We start from the raw sequence: 17,322 nt of genomic DNA, 5'->3' as shown, positions 1-17,322 counted from the left end.
GGCCACCATTAAACATTCACTGGCCACCATTAAACATTCACTGGCCACCATTAAACATTCACTGGCCACCATTAAACATTCACTGGCCACCATTAAACATTCACTGGCCACCGTTAAACATTCACTGGCCACGGTTAAACATTCACTGGCCACGGTTAAACATTCACTGGCCACCGTTAAACATTCACTGGCCACCATTAAACATTCACTGGCCACCATTAAACATTCACTGGCCACGATTAAACATTCACTGGCCACCATTAAACATTCACTAGCCACGATTAAACATTCACTAGCCACCATTAAACATTCACTGGCCACGATTAAACATTCACTGGCCACGATTAAACATTCACTAGCCACGATTAAACATTCACTAGCCACCATTAAACATTCACTGGCCACCATTAAACATTCACTGGCCACCATTAAACATTCACTGGCCACCATTAAACATTCACTAGCCACGATTAAACATTTACTAGCCTTACTTTTAAGTAAACACAATTTTACTCATAGTAATAATCAGATATGTCACCTAAAGAGGAAGATAGAGCTTAAAAACCCTTAGATTTGGGAAGAGGATATTCATATTTACTAAATAAACAAATACAGCATTTCACAACTTTTGTTTTTTTCACTAGCCGTTGGGCATGGCAATAGTAGTTATTGACTAGCCCAACATTGAATATCACTAGCCATGGGAGTGGGGCTACCATAATATAGAAGTCACAAAAACTATATGGGACGGAGGGGGACTAATAACAAGATGAGAAACATTGTAAAATTATGTCCATAAAAAGGGTCATGAAAAATGCTTAAAAAGTTGTGAAATACAAAGTTAGGAACACTGTAATGGGTCAAACAATGTTTTATTTGTGTAGCTATGTCTTAAGAGGATATCGCCGGCTAAGATCGTGTATTGACTTCAGCCTGTAATGGGTTAAACAATGTTTTATTTGTGTAGCTATGTCTTAAGAGGATATCGCCGGCTAAGATCGCGTATTGACTTCAGCCTGTAATGGGTTAAACAATGTTTTATTTGTGTAGCTATGTCTAAGAGGATATCGCCGGCTAAGATCGTGTCTTGACTTCAGCCTGTAATGGGTTAAACAATGTTTTATTTGTGTAGCTATGTTTAAGAGGATATCGCCGGCTAAGATCGTGTATTGACTTCAGCCTGTAATGGGTTAAACAATGTTTTATTTGTGTAGCTATGTCTAAGAGGATATCGCCGGCTAAGATCGCGTGTCTTGACTTCAGCCTGTAATGGGTTAAACAATGTTTTATTTGTGTAGCTATGTCTTAAGAGGATATCGCCGGCTAAGATCGCATATTGACTTCAGCTTGTAATGGGTTAAACAATGTTTTATTTGTGTAGCTATGTCTAAGAGGATATCGCCGGCTAAGATCGTGTCTTGACTTCAGCCTGTAATGGGTTAAACAATGTTTTATTTGTGTAGCTATGTCTTAAGAGGATATCGCCGGCTAAGATCGCGTATTGACTTCAGCCTGTAATGGGTTAAACAATGTTTTATTTATGTAGCTATGTCTTAAGAGGATATCGCCGGCTAAGATCGCGTGTCTTGACTTCAACCTGTAATGGGTTAAACAATGTTTTATTTGTGTAGCTATGTCTTAAGAGGATATTGCCGTCTAAGATCGCGTGTCTTGACTTCAACCTGTAATGGGTTAAACAATGTTTTGTGTTTGTAGCTATGTCTAAGAGGATATCGCCGGCTAAGATCGCGTGTCTTGACTTCAGCCTGTAATGGGTTAAACAATGTTTATTTGTGTAGCCATGTCTAAGAGGAAATCGCCGGCTAAGATCGCATGTCTTGACTTCAGCTTATAATGGGTTAAACAATGTTTTATTTGTGTAGCTATGTCTTAAGAGGATATCGCCGGCTAAGATCACATGTCTTGACTTCAGCCTGTAATGGGTTAAACAATGTTTTGTGTTTGTAGCTATGTCTAAGAGGATATCGCCGGCTAAGATCGCATGTCTTGACTTCAGCCTGTAATGGGTTAAACAATGTTTATTTGTGTAGCTATGTCTAAGAGGATATCGCCGGCTAAGATCGCATGTCTTGACTTCAGCTTATAATGGGTTAAACAATGTTTTATTTGTGTAGCTATGTCTTAAGAGGATATCGCCGGCTAAGATCACATGTCTTGACTTCAGCCTGTAATGGGTTAAACAATGTTTTGTGTTTGTAGCTATGTCTAAGAGGATATCGCCGGCTAAGATCGCATGTATTGACTGCAGCCTGTAATGGGTTAAACAATGTTTTATTTGTGTAGCTATGTCTAAGAGGATATCGCCAGCTAAGATCGCATGTCTTGACTTAGCCTGTAATGGGTTAAACAATGTTTTATTTGTGTAGCTATGTCTAAGAGGATATCGCCAGCTAAGATCGCGTATTGACTTCAGCCTGTAATGGGTTAAACAATGTTTTGTGTTTGTAGCTATGTCTAAGAGGATATCGCCGGCTAAGATCGCGTGTCTTGACTTCACCCTGTAATGGGTTAAACAATGTTTTATTTGTGTAGCTATGTCTAAGAGGGTATTGCCAGCTAAGATCGCGTGTCTTGACTTCAACCTGTAATGGGTTAAACAATGTTTTATTTGTGTAGCTATGTCTAAGAGGATATCGCCGGCTAAGATCGCGTGTCTTGACTGCAGCCTGTAATGGGTTAAACAATATTTTATTTGTGTAGCTATGTCTAAGAGGGTATTGCCAGCTAAGATCGCGTGTCTTGACTTCAACCTGTAATGGGTTAAACAATGTTTTATTTGTGTAGCTATGTCTAAGAGGATATCGCCGGCTAAGATCGCGTGTCTTGACTGCAGCCTGTAATGGGTTAAACAATATTTTATTTGTGTAGCTATGTCTAAGAGGGTATTGCCAGCTAAGATCGCGTGTCTTGACTTCAACCTGTAATGGGTTAAACAATGTTTTATTTGTGTAGCTATGTCTAAGAGGATATCGCCGGCTAAGATCGCGTGTCTTGACTTCAACCTGTAATGGGTTAAACAATGTTTTATGTTTGTAGCTATGTTTAAGAGGGTATCGCCGGCTAAGATCGCGTGTCTTGACTGCAGCCTGTAATGGGTTAAACAATGTTTTGTGTTTGTAGCTATGTTTAAGAGGGTATCGCCGGCTAAGATCGTGTGTCTTGACTGCAGCCTGTAATGGGTTAAACAATGTTTTGTGTTTGTAGCTATGTTTAAGAGGGTATCGCCGGCTAAGATCGCGTGTCTTGACTTCAACCTGTAATGGGTTAAACAATGTTTTATGTTTGTAGCTATGTTTAAGAGGGTATCGCCGGCTAAGATCGTGTGTCTTGACTTCAACCTGTAATGGGTTAAACAATGTTTTATGTTTGTAGCTATGTTTAAGAGGGTATCGCCGGCTAAGATCGCGTGTCTTGACTTCACCCTGCAGAAGTCGAAGATGAAGCTGGGAGTGGAGTTACTGGTGGACGACCCCTATCAGCTGGACGCAATGAGGCAACGGTCAGTTACTTTACTTAGTCATACTCAAATATACAGGTAAATGTAACATGGATTTGGCTCCAATTACTTTTGTTATCAGATTAATGAAATTGCTATTAATTTATAGCGTCTAGCTTAAACCCTAGCGATATTTGTGGCTGTCAATATGTTTGAATGTATTTTTGTTTTACAATAGTTAAAATTGTGATATATTTTTATTTTCTTAAATTTGTTTGTGGGTTTTTTCCCTTTTTAATATTTTTTTTTCCTTTTGTAGAGTGCTTCCTCTTCTCTTTTTTGCGAGATTTGGGTGGGTTTATATTGGGGGGGGGGGGGGGGGGTCGGTATATTTCCTTTCATTCAGAATTAGAAAGCAGTTATCACTAATTATATATAGAGGTTATTACCAGTGTTTTTCGGTATTGTAAGTATCATATATTAGAAATAAAAATTGTATTATGTGAGCATAATACATTATTTTTATTCCTAATATATGATATTGATGATACCGAAACACAGGAGGGTAATAATCTTTTTATCATATAATCTCAAGCTTAATACAACTACGCACTACTTTAATTCCAGTCTGCCATTACCGGATATTCAAATGATGTAAGAATATGTGACGCATTGTCTTTTTGAATGGGAATGACGTCATTTTGGATATCCTTACATAACAATAAACTAGTGCTTAATGTTTTTTGTTTTCTGAATGCTGAACAGATTTCAGTGTAAGCTTGCTGTTGAAATATTTTAGTTTGATGACTATAAATGCATACGTCAGTTATGGAACGTCACCCTAGTATGTTTGCTTAAATGTCAATAAATTTAGTACCATGACCTTGATTGATTTACATCTAATTTGCAAAGTTATCAAATTCTTAGTATGTGATCTGTAAAGTATCACATACTTTGATTGCACTGGAAATGTAAGATATTGTATGATAAATGAGTGTATTATGTTTGTTTCAGAGAGTTTGACATCACTAAAGAGCGTATACAGAAGATAGTGTCGGCAGGAGCGAACGTCATTTTGACGACTGGCGGTATCGACGATCTCTGTCTCAAGTATTTCGTGGAGGCCGGCGTCATGGGCGTCAGGCGGTGTAAGAAAGCTGACCTCAAGAGAATCGCCAAGGCAACAGGAGGTACATAGTATCATTTCAAAGCAGTCAGGATTATAAAAAAAAAATTGTCATATAAACGTTACAACACAACAATCTGTAATTTCAAAAAATATATATTATTTAATTTTTAAAATATATATTGTAGAATCAATGGTCAATGGAGGGCCATTTGGTATCAGTATTGTGTCGATGCCAGTTTATCATACCCTGCAAATACAAAATATAGAAGTTTTGGTATTGAAATATATTGTTTGACTTTTGAATGATTTATTTTTCAGCAACGTTCATGGTGTCACTGGCGAACCTGGATGGTGAAGAATCATTCGAAGCGTCTCAACTCGGTCACGCGGAGGAAGTCACTGTGGACAGAATATGTGATGACGAACTCATTCTTATTAAAGGGTAATCGCTGAAAACATCTCATTGTACAATATTATTAAACAGGGAGATGTATTAAAAAGTTTTTAATTTGTTGTAATCCGACTAAATGATAAGAAATACTTCAGTTTGTATTAATAAAAAATCTATATATTAATAACCTGTATGCATCGATATAGCTGTTTGCCAAGTTGACAGTTGCAGATTAAAATTTGTCAAATGTATTTCATGATTAAATCACCAGAAAATTAATTTGAAAAGTTCCAATTATTTGAAGTCTCTTTTAATTTTGTGACATTTTGTTTGGCCAACTAAGGCTTGAATTTGGCTATGGATCTTTCCGACACAATTCACTCTATTGCTAATAACTTGGTTTGCCTGATTAAACGCAATTAAATATAATTTTTTTGCATATAATGTGGGTGTAAAATGGTAAAATGTTCATAAAAAATGGAGAGAAAAACACTTCTAATTGAATTTTTTTTTTTTTGAATTTTTTTTTTTACTAGACAGACTGGCTTGCTGTCATGGAGATATAAATTGCCATAGGTTAGGAGCATGACTGACAGCACTTTTGTGCCATTGGTAAAGCTCTTCAGTGATGACAAAATGGATACATTTGTACATTTGTAAATATGACTACATATAGCAAAATAATATTTACTGCAAATGTCACTTTTTAAGTTGCCATCGGTGGGCCGTTTTACCCATGGCAATTTTGTTTGTTTTTTAATTGCGTTGGGGTCAAATTGTTATGTTCGAGCCCTGCTTTGGTAATTTAATTTAATTTTAATTGTTTTTATAATAATTATAATATTTTGTAATTATTTCAGCACAAAGTCGAGGTCGGCTGCGTCAATCATCCTGCGAGGTGCTAATGACTTCATGGTTGACGAGATGGAGCGGTCAATTCACGACGCACTGTGTGTTGTCAAACGAGTCCTCGAGTCGAAGTCTGTGGTCGCGGGGGGCGGTGCTGTCGAGGCTGCTCTCTCCATCTACCTGGAGAACTTCGCCACATCGCTGGTCAGTTGTCTGTCTTACTACTATTGTCTGCTGTCACACAGGGATCACATTTTTTTCATACTTTGTAATTTACTACGTTATTTATTTCCGAGCCGATTGATTTGTAAATTGCACACAGAAATTGTATGTCTTTGTTAGTTCCAAAACACTTTCACTTTTCTTGTTACTTCAGACCAAACTGAAATTATTGGTTTGACTTCAGAAGAAGAGTAAAAGTGTTTTGGAAATGACCATTTGACACTATTTTAGTGTGCAGTTAGGAAAACAGTCTGCTGAGAAGTAAATGACTTGTAGTAAATTCAGTAGTATGTAAAAAGATGTGGGATGGAATATAGATCTTGTGATGTTTCTGATTGTGGGATCCCTGTTACAGTGTAAAATATTTGAATTTATTATCTCCATAGACGTAAGATTATATTCTGAGATCCTTATAAAGAGCGGGATGCAACCCAGTGGCAAAGCTCTTATGTTATGTGCACTTTGTTTAGGATCAATCCTCGTCGGTGGGCCCATTGGGCTATTTCTCGTTCCAGCCAGAGCACCATAACTGCTATATCAAAGACCATGGTGTGTGTGTCATGTCTCTGGGATAGTGCATATAAAAAATCCCTTGCTACTAATGCAAAAATCTAACGGGTTTCCTCTCTAAGATCGTTTCAGCCAGTGTGCCATAACTGCTATATTAAAGACCATGGTATGTGTGCCATGTCTGTTAGATAGTACATACACTTTCAAAAAAGAAACGCATAGGCGAAATATTCATGAAATTATCTCTTTAATACAAAGTGGCATAATTTTGTTATTTATGATTGTATCACAGTCAAATTATACATGAGTATGTGACAATGTTCTTGCTATGGACTGACGGCAGTGGAGGCGTTTTTGTCACCAAACAGCATCGCACGAGGGTGCTGAAATCAGTACCTTGTGTGGCCACCAGCAGCAGCAACAATCACTGCGCGACATCTCCTTGGCATAGATTGAATGAGTACGAACACAAGTTCACTTCTGCCGGTGTAAGAGATGGCTCCCCACATCATGACACTCCCTCCACCGAATCTGTCAACTTGGGCGATGCGTTGTTGGCAAAATGTTCATTGCGGCATCTGTAAACACATTGTCGTCCATCATGTCGCTGTAGAAGGAAACGTGACTCGTCGATGAACCATACTCACCACCACTTTCCCAAGTTCTACCCCTGTTCATTCGTGCGAACACGTAAATATCGATGTTGAGGTCGCGGGACGGGGCCAACATACGGTCTCCTAGCCCATAAACCAGCTTCTCGAAGTTGGTTCCGAATGGTTTCTGCAGACACCCTTCTCAAACCAAGTTTGCGTCCAGCAGTGTTTGTTGCTGTAGCAGTTTGGTGACGCAAGTGCAGAGCTGCAGTTGTTACGCGAGGTCTTCCACTTCTGGGCCGGTCTTCAGCTGTCCCAGAGATGTGAAATGGTGCTCTGATGGACATTCATGTGGCGTGCTACTGCTGACTGCGATTCACTTAACTGGAGGCGGCCTATTGCAATGTTTCGATTCGGCAGGCTTAGTCTTGGCATCTTGTAACTCATCTACGTTGAAATGGAAATGAGGCATCATTGCAAGCATTGCAGCTTTAAATACCCATCACTACCCCAATATTTTCCCCGAGTTTCATGTGCATTCGCCAAAATCTGACTATTTCACGCCGATTTCCTGCAGTTGTCGCACAACGTGCATTTAATTTGTTTTAGGGTGCATTTGGGCAGGCTGTCCCATTCCAGGAACATTCACAAACATGGTCATTCAGCAACATTGTAAAAAACCCCCGATATTTTGTAAAATCAAACACTTTTCTTCTTTCCCTATTACCTATGCGTTTCTTTTTTGACAGTATATAAAAGATCCCTTGCTACTAGGAAGGAAGGAAATGTTTTATTTAACGACGCAATCAACACATTTTATTTACGGTTATATGGCGTCCTTGCCATGGGCGTACGACCAGGGGGGGAGGGGGGGGGGGCAATTGGCCCCCCAAATTCGGGCAAAACAGTGGGGGAAATTCGGGCAGTTTTTATTTGGGTAAAATTTCGGGCAAATCAACCTCTCCAGCCCCCCTAAATACGCCCATGGTCCTTGATACTAATGCAAAAATGTAGTCTGTTTCCTCGAAGACTATATGTAAAAATTGCCAAATGTTTGACATCCAATAGCTGATAATTAAAGGGACATAACTTAATTAAACAGCCCCCCCCCCCCCCCCCCCCCCAACCACTGCTAAAGGGATATTCCTGAGTTTGTTGCATTGAAAGATGTTTCCGACTAATAAAATACTTCTACGATTAAACGTACATAATAAATATATTTTCTTGTTTAGAATATCAGTGTCTGCATATTCAATGGGTTTCTGGTCGTCTTAATATTTGTAAGAAGCCCAAACTGGATTTTGTCTTCAAATAATTTCGTACATAAGAAAAAACAATATTTTAGGAAATAAGATGAAATTTAACCTAGTACAAATATTAGAACGATCCGAAACATGTTTAATATACAGCCACTAATATTTTATGCAGAAAAATATATTTGATATGTAATTACAATCGTTAAAAAATCTTTGTTAGTCGATATCATCTTAAAATGTGCAGCAAACTCAGGAATGTCCCTTTAATAAATCGGTACATTTGATTTTTCGTTCTGGGGTGTCATTAAACATTCATTCATTCATTCAGTACATTTGTGTCAATATGAAGATGATGTTGTTTCAATCCATATTTAAAAATGAAACTTAAGTTCTTTCTCATCTGAAATGCACATGAACAGTTCTTGGTCTCCAGTTTATACCGCTGACACACAGTCGCGTTCCCATTACTTTGCCGATTCATCGTCTGGTGGTGTCTTGGTTATACAAATGGGAAACAGTAACACGGCTCGTCACTATTGTACAGAAGTCGTATTTTTGTTGTCTGCTGAGCCGTGACATTGTCAATTATTTTACAGTGTATCTGGAATTAGGAATTGGTACCATTTTCTGTAAATCCTGATTTTAATTTCAATATTTGTTTTTGAATTCAGTACACCAAGATAACTAAAACGTTTTTCTTTAATTCTTTAATTATTAAAACATAATTCCAAAATAATAATGCATGTTTATCAATTTCATGACATGAAGGTGGATGCACATGGCACATAATTTATATCAATCCATATCTATCTGTCTCCAGGTTTTTGGTAATTCTAAGAAGTGTGTCATCATAAAAATGACGTCTAAAAACAATTAGTAACATTTAAGGTGGATGTTTTGTTCTTAGCAGTTCGTCAGATGCAACTTACTTAATATTAATAAATTAAAATATAGGCTAATGAATATGTAAATTTTCTAATTACCTGTGTGGAGAATCTATTAATTATTAAATATATATTCCACTGAATTTGCATTTGATTACCGAGTAATTAAATCTCTCGTGTTTGCCCTGGCGTAACTGCAGTGATATTTCGGTTCACTGACGGGCAGGGAACATTTTGTTTGATATCACTTCGTGGTTGGCTATGCAGGTTCAGACATGGCTGAACAATTCTAAACAGTAAACAGTGGCTGCTTGTCAATTTCCAATCAGTTAACAGCTGTTGCTAACCCAACATTTTGAAAACAAAATATTCTGTGATATGGACAACACATGTTGCTTGTTGAATTGTAGTTTGGAATATATTGTTTCATTCACTGGCAAGGCCCGATTGTTCAGAGCATAGTTAAATGACAATAGTCTGATATTTTCCTTTTTATTAATAATATTGCACAAATACGAAATATACTTCAGCTTTGATTAGTTATGAATACCTTTGGTTGTTCTTAATAGTTTTAACCTATATTTTCAGGTTATTTCTATAGATTCAGTCCTTTGTTTTGGACATTTGTGTTAACTGTGTTTTGAACAACTCTCAGCAGATGTTCTCTCCCGTGACTTTGCTGACGGTACCACGTTGGTATCTGTCGGTTATACACACGGGATACAGAAACAGTGTTGCAGAATCGTGTTTGTGATTCTTATATCTACGTGCTGCCGTGCTGTAACAAACCTAAAATTAATACCGTAGACATGATAAATTATTGCCGAAGTCACAAAACGGATGTTAAAAATATAATATATACTTCTCCCAAAATTTAAGCAATTTGTGATGGACATGATAAAATAATTTGTTTATTGCAACAAGATGGCTGCCCATTCTTGTTCAATTTACGGGTGGGATTTAACTCAGTCGGTTGAGTGCTTTCTTGATGTGCTTGTGTCGCAGGATCGAAGATCCATTCAACTGATTGGGTTTTTATTATCCCAACCAATGCACTACAACTGGTCAAAGGCCGTGGTATGTGCTTTCCTGTCTGTGGGAAAGTGCAAACAAAAGATACCTTGCTGCATTAGGAAAAATGTAGTGGGTTTCCCCTGATGACTATTTGTCAAAATTACCAAATGTTTGACATCCAATAGCCGATAGTTAATTTATCAATGTGCTCCAGTGGTGTCATTAAACAAAACAAACTTTAGCTTTAACTGTTCAGTTCATGACGCCAACATCTTGGGAGTGTTTTGGCACAGTCGTGTGTATGATACATTATTAATATTGTTAACATAAGTCAACTGGTAGATATTAGGGCACTAATGTAGTTAAACCAGTTTAACTTGTGTGTTTTAGCTGAACCAGTGTAGTTAAACCAGCTTAACTTGTGTAAGTGTTTTAGCTGAACCAGTTTAATTTGTGTAAGTGTTTTAGCTGAACCAGTATAATTGGCCCAGTTTAACTTGTGTAAGTGTTTTAGCTGCACCAGTATAGTTAAATCAGTTTAACTTGTGTAAGTGTTTTAGCTGCACCAGTATAGTTAAATCAGTTTAATTTGTGTAAGTGTTTTAGCTGATCCAGTATAACTGACCCAGTTTAATTTGTGTAAGTGTTTTAGCTGCACCAGTATAGTTAAATTAGTTTAACTTGTGTCAGTGTTTTAGCTGAACCAGTATAGTTAAGTTAGTTTAACTTGTGTAAATCAGTTTAACTTGTGTCAGTGTTTTAGCTGAACCAGTAAAATTGACCCAGTTTAATTGTGTAAGTGTTTTAGCTGAACCAGTATAGTTAAACCAGTTTAACTTGTGCAAGTGTTTTAGCTGAACCAGTATAGTTAAATCAGTTTAACTTGTGTTACTGCTTTAGCTGAACCAGTATAATTGACCCAGTTTAACTTATGTAAGTGTTTTAGCTGAACCAGTATAGTAAAACCAGTTTAACTTGTGTAAGTGTTTAGCTAAACCAGTGTAGTTAAACCAGTTTAACTTGTGTTCGTGTTTTAGCTGAACCAGTGTAGTTAAACCAGTTTAACTTGTGTAAATGTTTTAGCTACACCAGTATAATTGACCCAGTTTAACTTGTGTAAGTGTTTTAGCTGTACCAGTATAGTTAAATCAGTTTAACTTGTGTAAGTGTTTTAGCTGAACCAGTATAGTTAAATCAGTTTAACTTGTGTAAAACAGTGCTGCCACTCTGCAAAGGTAACCATATGACATTCGCTACCTTTGTCCTACTAATGTTTGCTGCTTATGACCAACCTCGAGGAATTGTGTGTACCATGTTGTGAGGATTTATGACTGTTGAACACTCTGTTCTACATATTTCAGAAGGATTTATGACTGTTGAACACTCTGTTCTACATATTTCAGAACTCTGTTACTCTGTCACCGAGAGCAGCAGGATCAGAGAGCTCTACAAACATTCCACTCAACAAAGAATAAAAGAAAACACTCTTGAAAAAAGACTGGCAAAGCACAAATCTTACAATGGTCTATTTGAAATTGGATTGCAGAAAAGAAAAAAAAATCAAGTATTTTCATGTAAACAAAAATATTAAGAAAAGGTATAAATAGTAGTATTTCCAAGAAAAAAGTACAATACTTTTTAAAAAGTATAAAGTGGCAGCACTGGTAAGTGTTTTAGCTGAACCAGTATAACCTGTGTGTTTTAGCTGAACCAGTGTAGTTAAACCAGTTTAACTTGTGTCAGTGTTTTACCTGAACCAATGTAGTTAAACCAGTTTAACTTGTGTCTTTTACCTGAACCAGTGTAATTAAACCAGTTTAACTTGTGTAAGTGTTTTAGCTAAACCAGTGTAGTTGAACCAGTTTAACTTGTGTAAGTGTTTTAGCTGAACCAGTTTAATTTGTGTAAGTGTTTTAGCTGCACCAGTATGGTTAAATCAGTTTAACTTGTGTAAGTGTTTTAGCTGCACCAGTATAGTTAAATCAGTTTAATTTGTGTAAGTGTTTTAGCTATACCAGTATAATTGACCCAGTTTAACTTGTGTAAGTGTTTTAGCTGAACCAGAAGAGTTAAATCAGTTTAAATTGTGTCACTGTTTTAGCTGAACCAGTATAATTGACCCAGTTTAACGTATCTAAGTGTTTTAGCTGAACCAGTATAGTAAAACCAGTTTAACTTGTGTAAGTGTTTAGCTAAACCAGTGTAGTTAAACCAGTTTAACTTGTGTTCGTGTTTTAGCTGAACCAGTGTAGTTAAACCAGTTTAACTTGTGTTCGTGTTTTAGCTGAACCAGTGTAGTTAATCCAGTTTAACTTGTGTGTTTTAGCTGAACCAGTGTAGTTAAACCAGCTTAACTTGTGTAAGTGTTTTAGCTAAACCAGTTTAATTTGTAGTTTTTAACCAGTTTAACTTGTGTAAGTGTTTTAGCTGAACCAGTATAATTGGCCCAGTTTAACTTGTGTAAGTGTTTTAGCTGAACCAGTGTAGTTAAACCAGTTTAACTTGTGTAAGTGTTTTAGCTAAACCATTGTAGTTGAACCAGTTTAACTTGTGTAAGTGTTTTAGCTGAACCAGTTTAATTTGTGTAAGTGTTTTAGCTGAACCAGTATAATTGGCCCAGTTTAACTTGTGTAAGTGTTTTAGCTGCACCAGTATAGTTAAATCAGTTTAATTTGTGTAGGTGTTTTAGCTGAACCAGTATAATTGACCCAGTTTAACTTGTGTAAGTGTTTAGCTAAACCAGTGTAGTTAAACCAGTTTAACTTGTGTTCGTGTTTTAGCTGAACCAGTGTAGTTAAACCAGTTTGTGTGTTAGCTGAAAGTTTCTTTCTGGCATATATATGTTGATTTACTTTAAGAATAAGAGTGATGTGTAGTATTTATATATGTGGTGTATATGTTGATTTACTTTAAGAATAAGAGTGATGTGTAGTATTTATATCTTTGGTGTATATGTTGATTCACTTTAAGAATAAGAGTGATGTGTGGTATTTATATCTGTGGTGTATATGTGATTTACTTTAAGAATAAGAGTGATGGGTGGTGGTATTTATAGCTGTGGTGTATATGTTGATTCACTTTAAGAATAAGAGTGATGTGTGGTATTTATATCTGTGGTGTATATGTGATTTACTTTAAGAATAAGAGTGATGGGTGGTGGTATTTATAGCTGTGGTGTATATGTGATTCACTTTAAGAATAAGAGTGATGTGGTAGTATTTATAGCTGTGGTGTATATGTGATTCACTTTAAGAATAAGAGTGATGGGTGGTGGTATTTATAGCTGTGGTGTATATGTGATTCACTTTAAGAATAAGAGTGATGTGTAGTATTTATAGCTGTGGTGTATATGTGATTCACTTTAAGAATAAGAGTGATGGGTGGTGGTATTTATAGCTGTGGTGTATATGTGATTTACTTTAAGAATAAGAGTGATGGGTGGTGGTATTTATAGCTGTGGTGTATATGTTGATTCACTTTAAGAATAAGAGTGATGTGTGGTGGTATTTATAGCTGTGGTGTATATGTTGATTCACTTTAAGAATAAGAGTGATGGGTGGTGGTATTTATAGCTGTGGTGTATATGTGATTCACTTTAAGAATAAGAGTGATGTGTGGTATTTATATCTGTGGTGTATATGTGATTTACTTTAAGAATAAGAGTGATGTGGTAGTATTTATATCTGTGGTGTATATGTGATTCACTTTAAGAATAAGAGTGATGTGTGGTATTTATATCTGTGGTGTATATGTGATTTACTTTAAGAATAAGAGTGATGTGTGGTATTTATATCTGGTGTATATGTGATTTACTTTAAGAATAAGAGTGATGTGGTAGTATTTATATCTGTGGTGTATATGTGATTCACTTTAAGAATAAGAGTGATGGGTGGTGGTATTTATATCTGTGGTGTATATGTGATTCACTTTAAGAATAAGAGTGATGGGTGGTGGTATTTATATCTGTGGTGTATATGTGATTTACTTTAAGAATAAGAGTGATGGGTGGTGGTATTTATAGCTGTGGTGTATATGTTGATTGATATGCTGCAGGTAGGAGATTTAGCCACGTTACTATTGTCATCCACATGATTTGAATAGTTTGGTTGTTTTTTTAATGTACTAGGACTTAACAGGAGACAAAGATGTCTTGGAACTTTGCAACAGCAAAGAGAAAATTGCCAAGTCTCGGCTGGTCATTCCTAAACAACTAAAACGTTCCTTTGTGTATTCCAGGCATCTCGTGAACAGCTAGCCATAGCCGAGTTTGCCAAGTCTCTGCTGGTCATTCCTAAACAACTAGCCGTGAATGCGGCGCAGGACTCCACCGACCTCGTTGCTAAGTTACGGGCATACCACAACACGTCACAGACAAAACCTGACCAGGCCAAGCTTCGGTGGTAAGTATTGGCTCAAATACCTTCACAACTTGAGATAAAAACTAACAATATTTTTTTGTGGTGTGAAGAGGAAGTTTTGCTTTTTGTCTATCCTGTACAAAGTCAAAAGGAGATATATAGGTATTGCTTTTGCAGCGAAGGCATGAAAGTTTCGCGTTTAAATAAGTTTTTGACAAACTATAAGTCCTGGGTCGGCAAAACTTGGTTTATGGTTGCACCTATGGATGTTCATCACAGTGCTCCGAAAACGAGACATGTAATTCCAAGGAATTCTTGTTAGTAATGAGACACAAGGCGAGCGTAAAGTTTAGCACCATGTTTTTAAGCTCACAGGGCAATAACCACACCAAGACTTATGGGAATTTCTATTTATTAATAAATGTGTTTTCATTTTACTCACCGGAACGTTTATCGTAGGTAAGACTATTAATTCTGCAGAATTGTTGTTGAATTAATGGTAATCTGACACTACTTGTTAATTAATGGTAATCTGACACTACTTGTTAATTAATGGTAATCTGACACTACTTGTTAATTAATGGTGATCTGACACTACTTGCTACCACACTAATGGTTTTTATTAGCATACTGGTCAGCCACAACTAGCCCTGAGAACGCATGGCAAATCTTATTTATAGTAGGAGAAAACCATTTTTTTTAGATTTGCAGGTGCTATTGTCGATTTGATTCCGCAAATATCATTTTGGACCGAAGGCGTTAAAAATGAAACATTTGTGGGCATCATGAAAAATGTAATTAAGCAATCACAATACAGAACACACTCGCCATCGGTTTACAATGTTTTGTTTCTGCTTACAGGGTGGGTCTTGATCTGTACGAAGGCACCGTCCGCGACAACAAGAAGTGTGGAGTCCTCGAACCGGCCATCTCCAAGATCAAATCTCTCAAGTTCGCCACAGAGGCGGCCATCACCATCCTCCGGATTGACGACATGATCAAACTGGCGCCCGAGGAGAAGGCCAAGTCGTACGGAGAGGCCATGCGTGACGGAGAGCTCTGTGATTGATGACAGTAGACTAGAACAATTGCACACCTGGGTATAGTGGACACCTTACTCAGGCAATACTGTCCCTTTTATCAAGGGGTCATGTCAGATACCTTTCATTGGCAATACCCTGTCCCTTTTATCAAGGGGTTAGGTCACCTTTTATCAAGGGGTTATGTCAGCTGTGATATTTATTTGTGTCAAGTTGCCAAATACATGATTAACATTACTGACATCAATATTTGGCCACAATCTTATCATCCACCAACAGATTAATAACTTTGTGTATTAATATATTTCACTTTACTCCCTAATGAGAGGCAATTCAGCAATTCAGAAACCATGAATAGCAACAGTGATTTATTTATACAAATTAATTCCAATTTAGTATAAACCATCAGTATCTATAATTGTCAAATAATATTGTCAATACAAGAGTATTGAGCAATATGTTTGGTCATGTGTGGGCCACTTAATGGTATTGTCACACTAGATAGTATTGTCTGTAAAGGTGTCCGCTATGTAAGGGTGGTTTTCATCATGATGTGGCACGTTCGTTTGTGTCCACAATTAAAAGGAGTTTGTCTAAGGAGGTTTGGTACGCCAGTGTTTAAGAACAGTTTTCTTTCATGGCCCATCCAACATTTTGTCACGTTTTTCTCTGAATTCCAAATCTTTTTTATTACTTAAAAATGCTGCTTTAATTACTAGGCTTGTGTGAATAGTTTATAACAAAGAAAACAAAACAAAAAACAGTTAAAATTCTCCAGTGAAATGTGAAGGAAAGGAAGTATTTGTGTTTTGATAAATGATGGGGTGGGTTTTTTTTTCTCCTTAAGAAATATACTAATTCCAAATTTAATAGATTTGTATTTTGGTGAAAAATTCTCCAGTTTAGATTGTAAATATGTGATGGTAATAAACATTTCACACGATCAGTCTGAGTAAGTGATAAACTGGTTAAGATGCACCATGTTAACTTTCCTTCATCTCATCGCAGTACTTAACGATTCAGCATTTCTGTATTTTGTGTTGCTATGTGTCTGCAATAAATTAATATCTTTGTACAGTAGTTTTTGTATTTTATTCATCACAACATATTTCCTGTTGAAGGTCAGTCTGGCCCGTATGAAAATGTTTATCCACAATTTGTCATATATGTGTTGTGTGTTCTAGCTCGCAATAAACAAGTGCACTACAACTGGTATTTTAAAGACCATGGTATGTACTATCCTGTATGTGAGATCGTTCATTTAAAAGATCCTGCACCGGCCTCGGTGTCGTGGTTAAGCCATCAGACTTAAGTCTGGCAGGTACTGGGTTTGCAGCTCGTGTTGCGTACAGGGTTCGCAGCCTGGTACCAGCTCCCACCCAGAGTGAGTTTTAACGACTCTGTAGGTGTAACACCACTACACCCTCTTCTCTCTCACTAACCACGAACAGCTAACTCACTGTCCTGGACAAACAGCCCAGATAGCTGAGGTGTGTGCCCAGGAGAGTGTGCTTGAACCTTAATTGGATATAGGCACGAAAATAACTCAAAGATCCTGTAAGTGCTGTTACCACTGGGCTAAGTCCCTATTCTTAATGAATGCAAATAAATCTATTATA

At 37.0% G+C, this 17,322-nt stretch overlaps 1 protein-coding gene across 1 annotated transcript in view; it reads left to right on the top strand.

Moving 5' to 3' along the window:
- Positions 1-16,778, top strand: part of LOC121376933 (T-complex protein 1 subunit alpha-like) — a 38,092-nt gene extending 21,314 nt beyond the window's left edge. Inside the window, exons 7-12 of the mRNA XM_041504738.1 lie at positions 3,394-3,520; positions 4,472-4,647; positions 4,905-5,028; positions 5,838-6,030; positions 14,542-14,705; positions 15,525-16,778. Of these exons, the coding sequence (XP_041360672.1) occupies positions 3,394-3,520; positions 4,472-4,647; positions 4,905-5,028; positions 5,838-6,030; positions 14,542-14,705; positions 15,525-15,732 (992 nt within the window). The 3' untranslated portion in view covers positions 15,733-16,778. The remainder of the gene's footprint in view (positions 1-3,393; positions 3,521-4,471; positions 4,648-4,904; positions 5,029-5,837; positions 6,031-14,541; positions 14,706-15,524) is intronic.
- The last annotated feature ends 544 nt before the right edge of the window (positions 16,779-17,322 follow it).

Source organism: Gigantopelta aegis, chromosome 7 (genome assembly GCF_016097555.1).
Source record: "Gigantopelta aegis isolate Gae_Host chromosome 7, Gae_host_genome, whole genome shotgun sequence".
NCBI lineage: Eukaryota > Metazoa > Mollusca > Gastropoda > Neomphalida > Peltospiridae > Gigantopelta > Gigantopelta aegis.
Note: the sequence above shows the minus strand (reverse complement) of the source record. Positions and strands in the feature narration are given on the sequence as shown.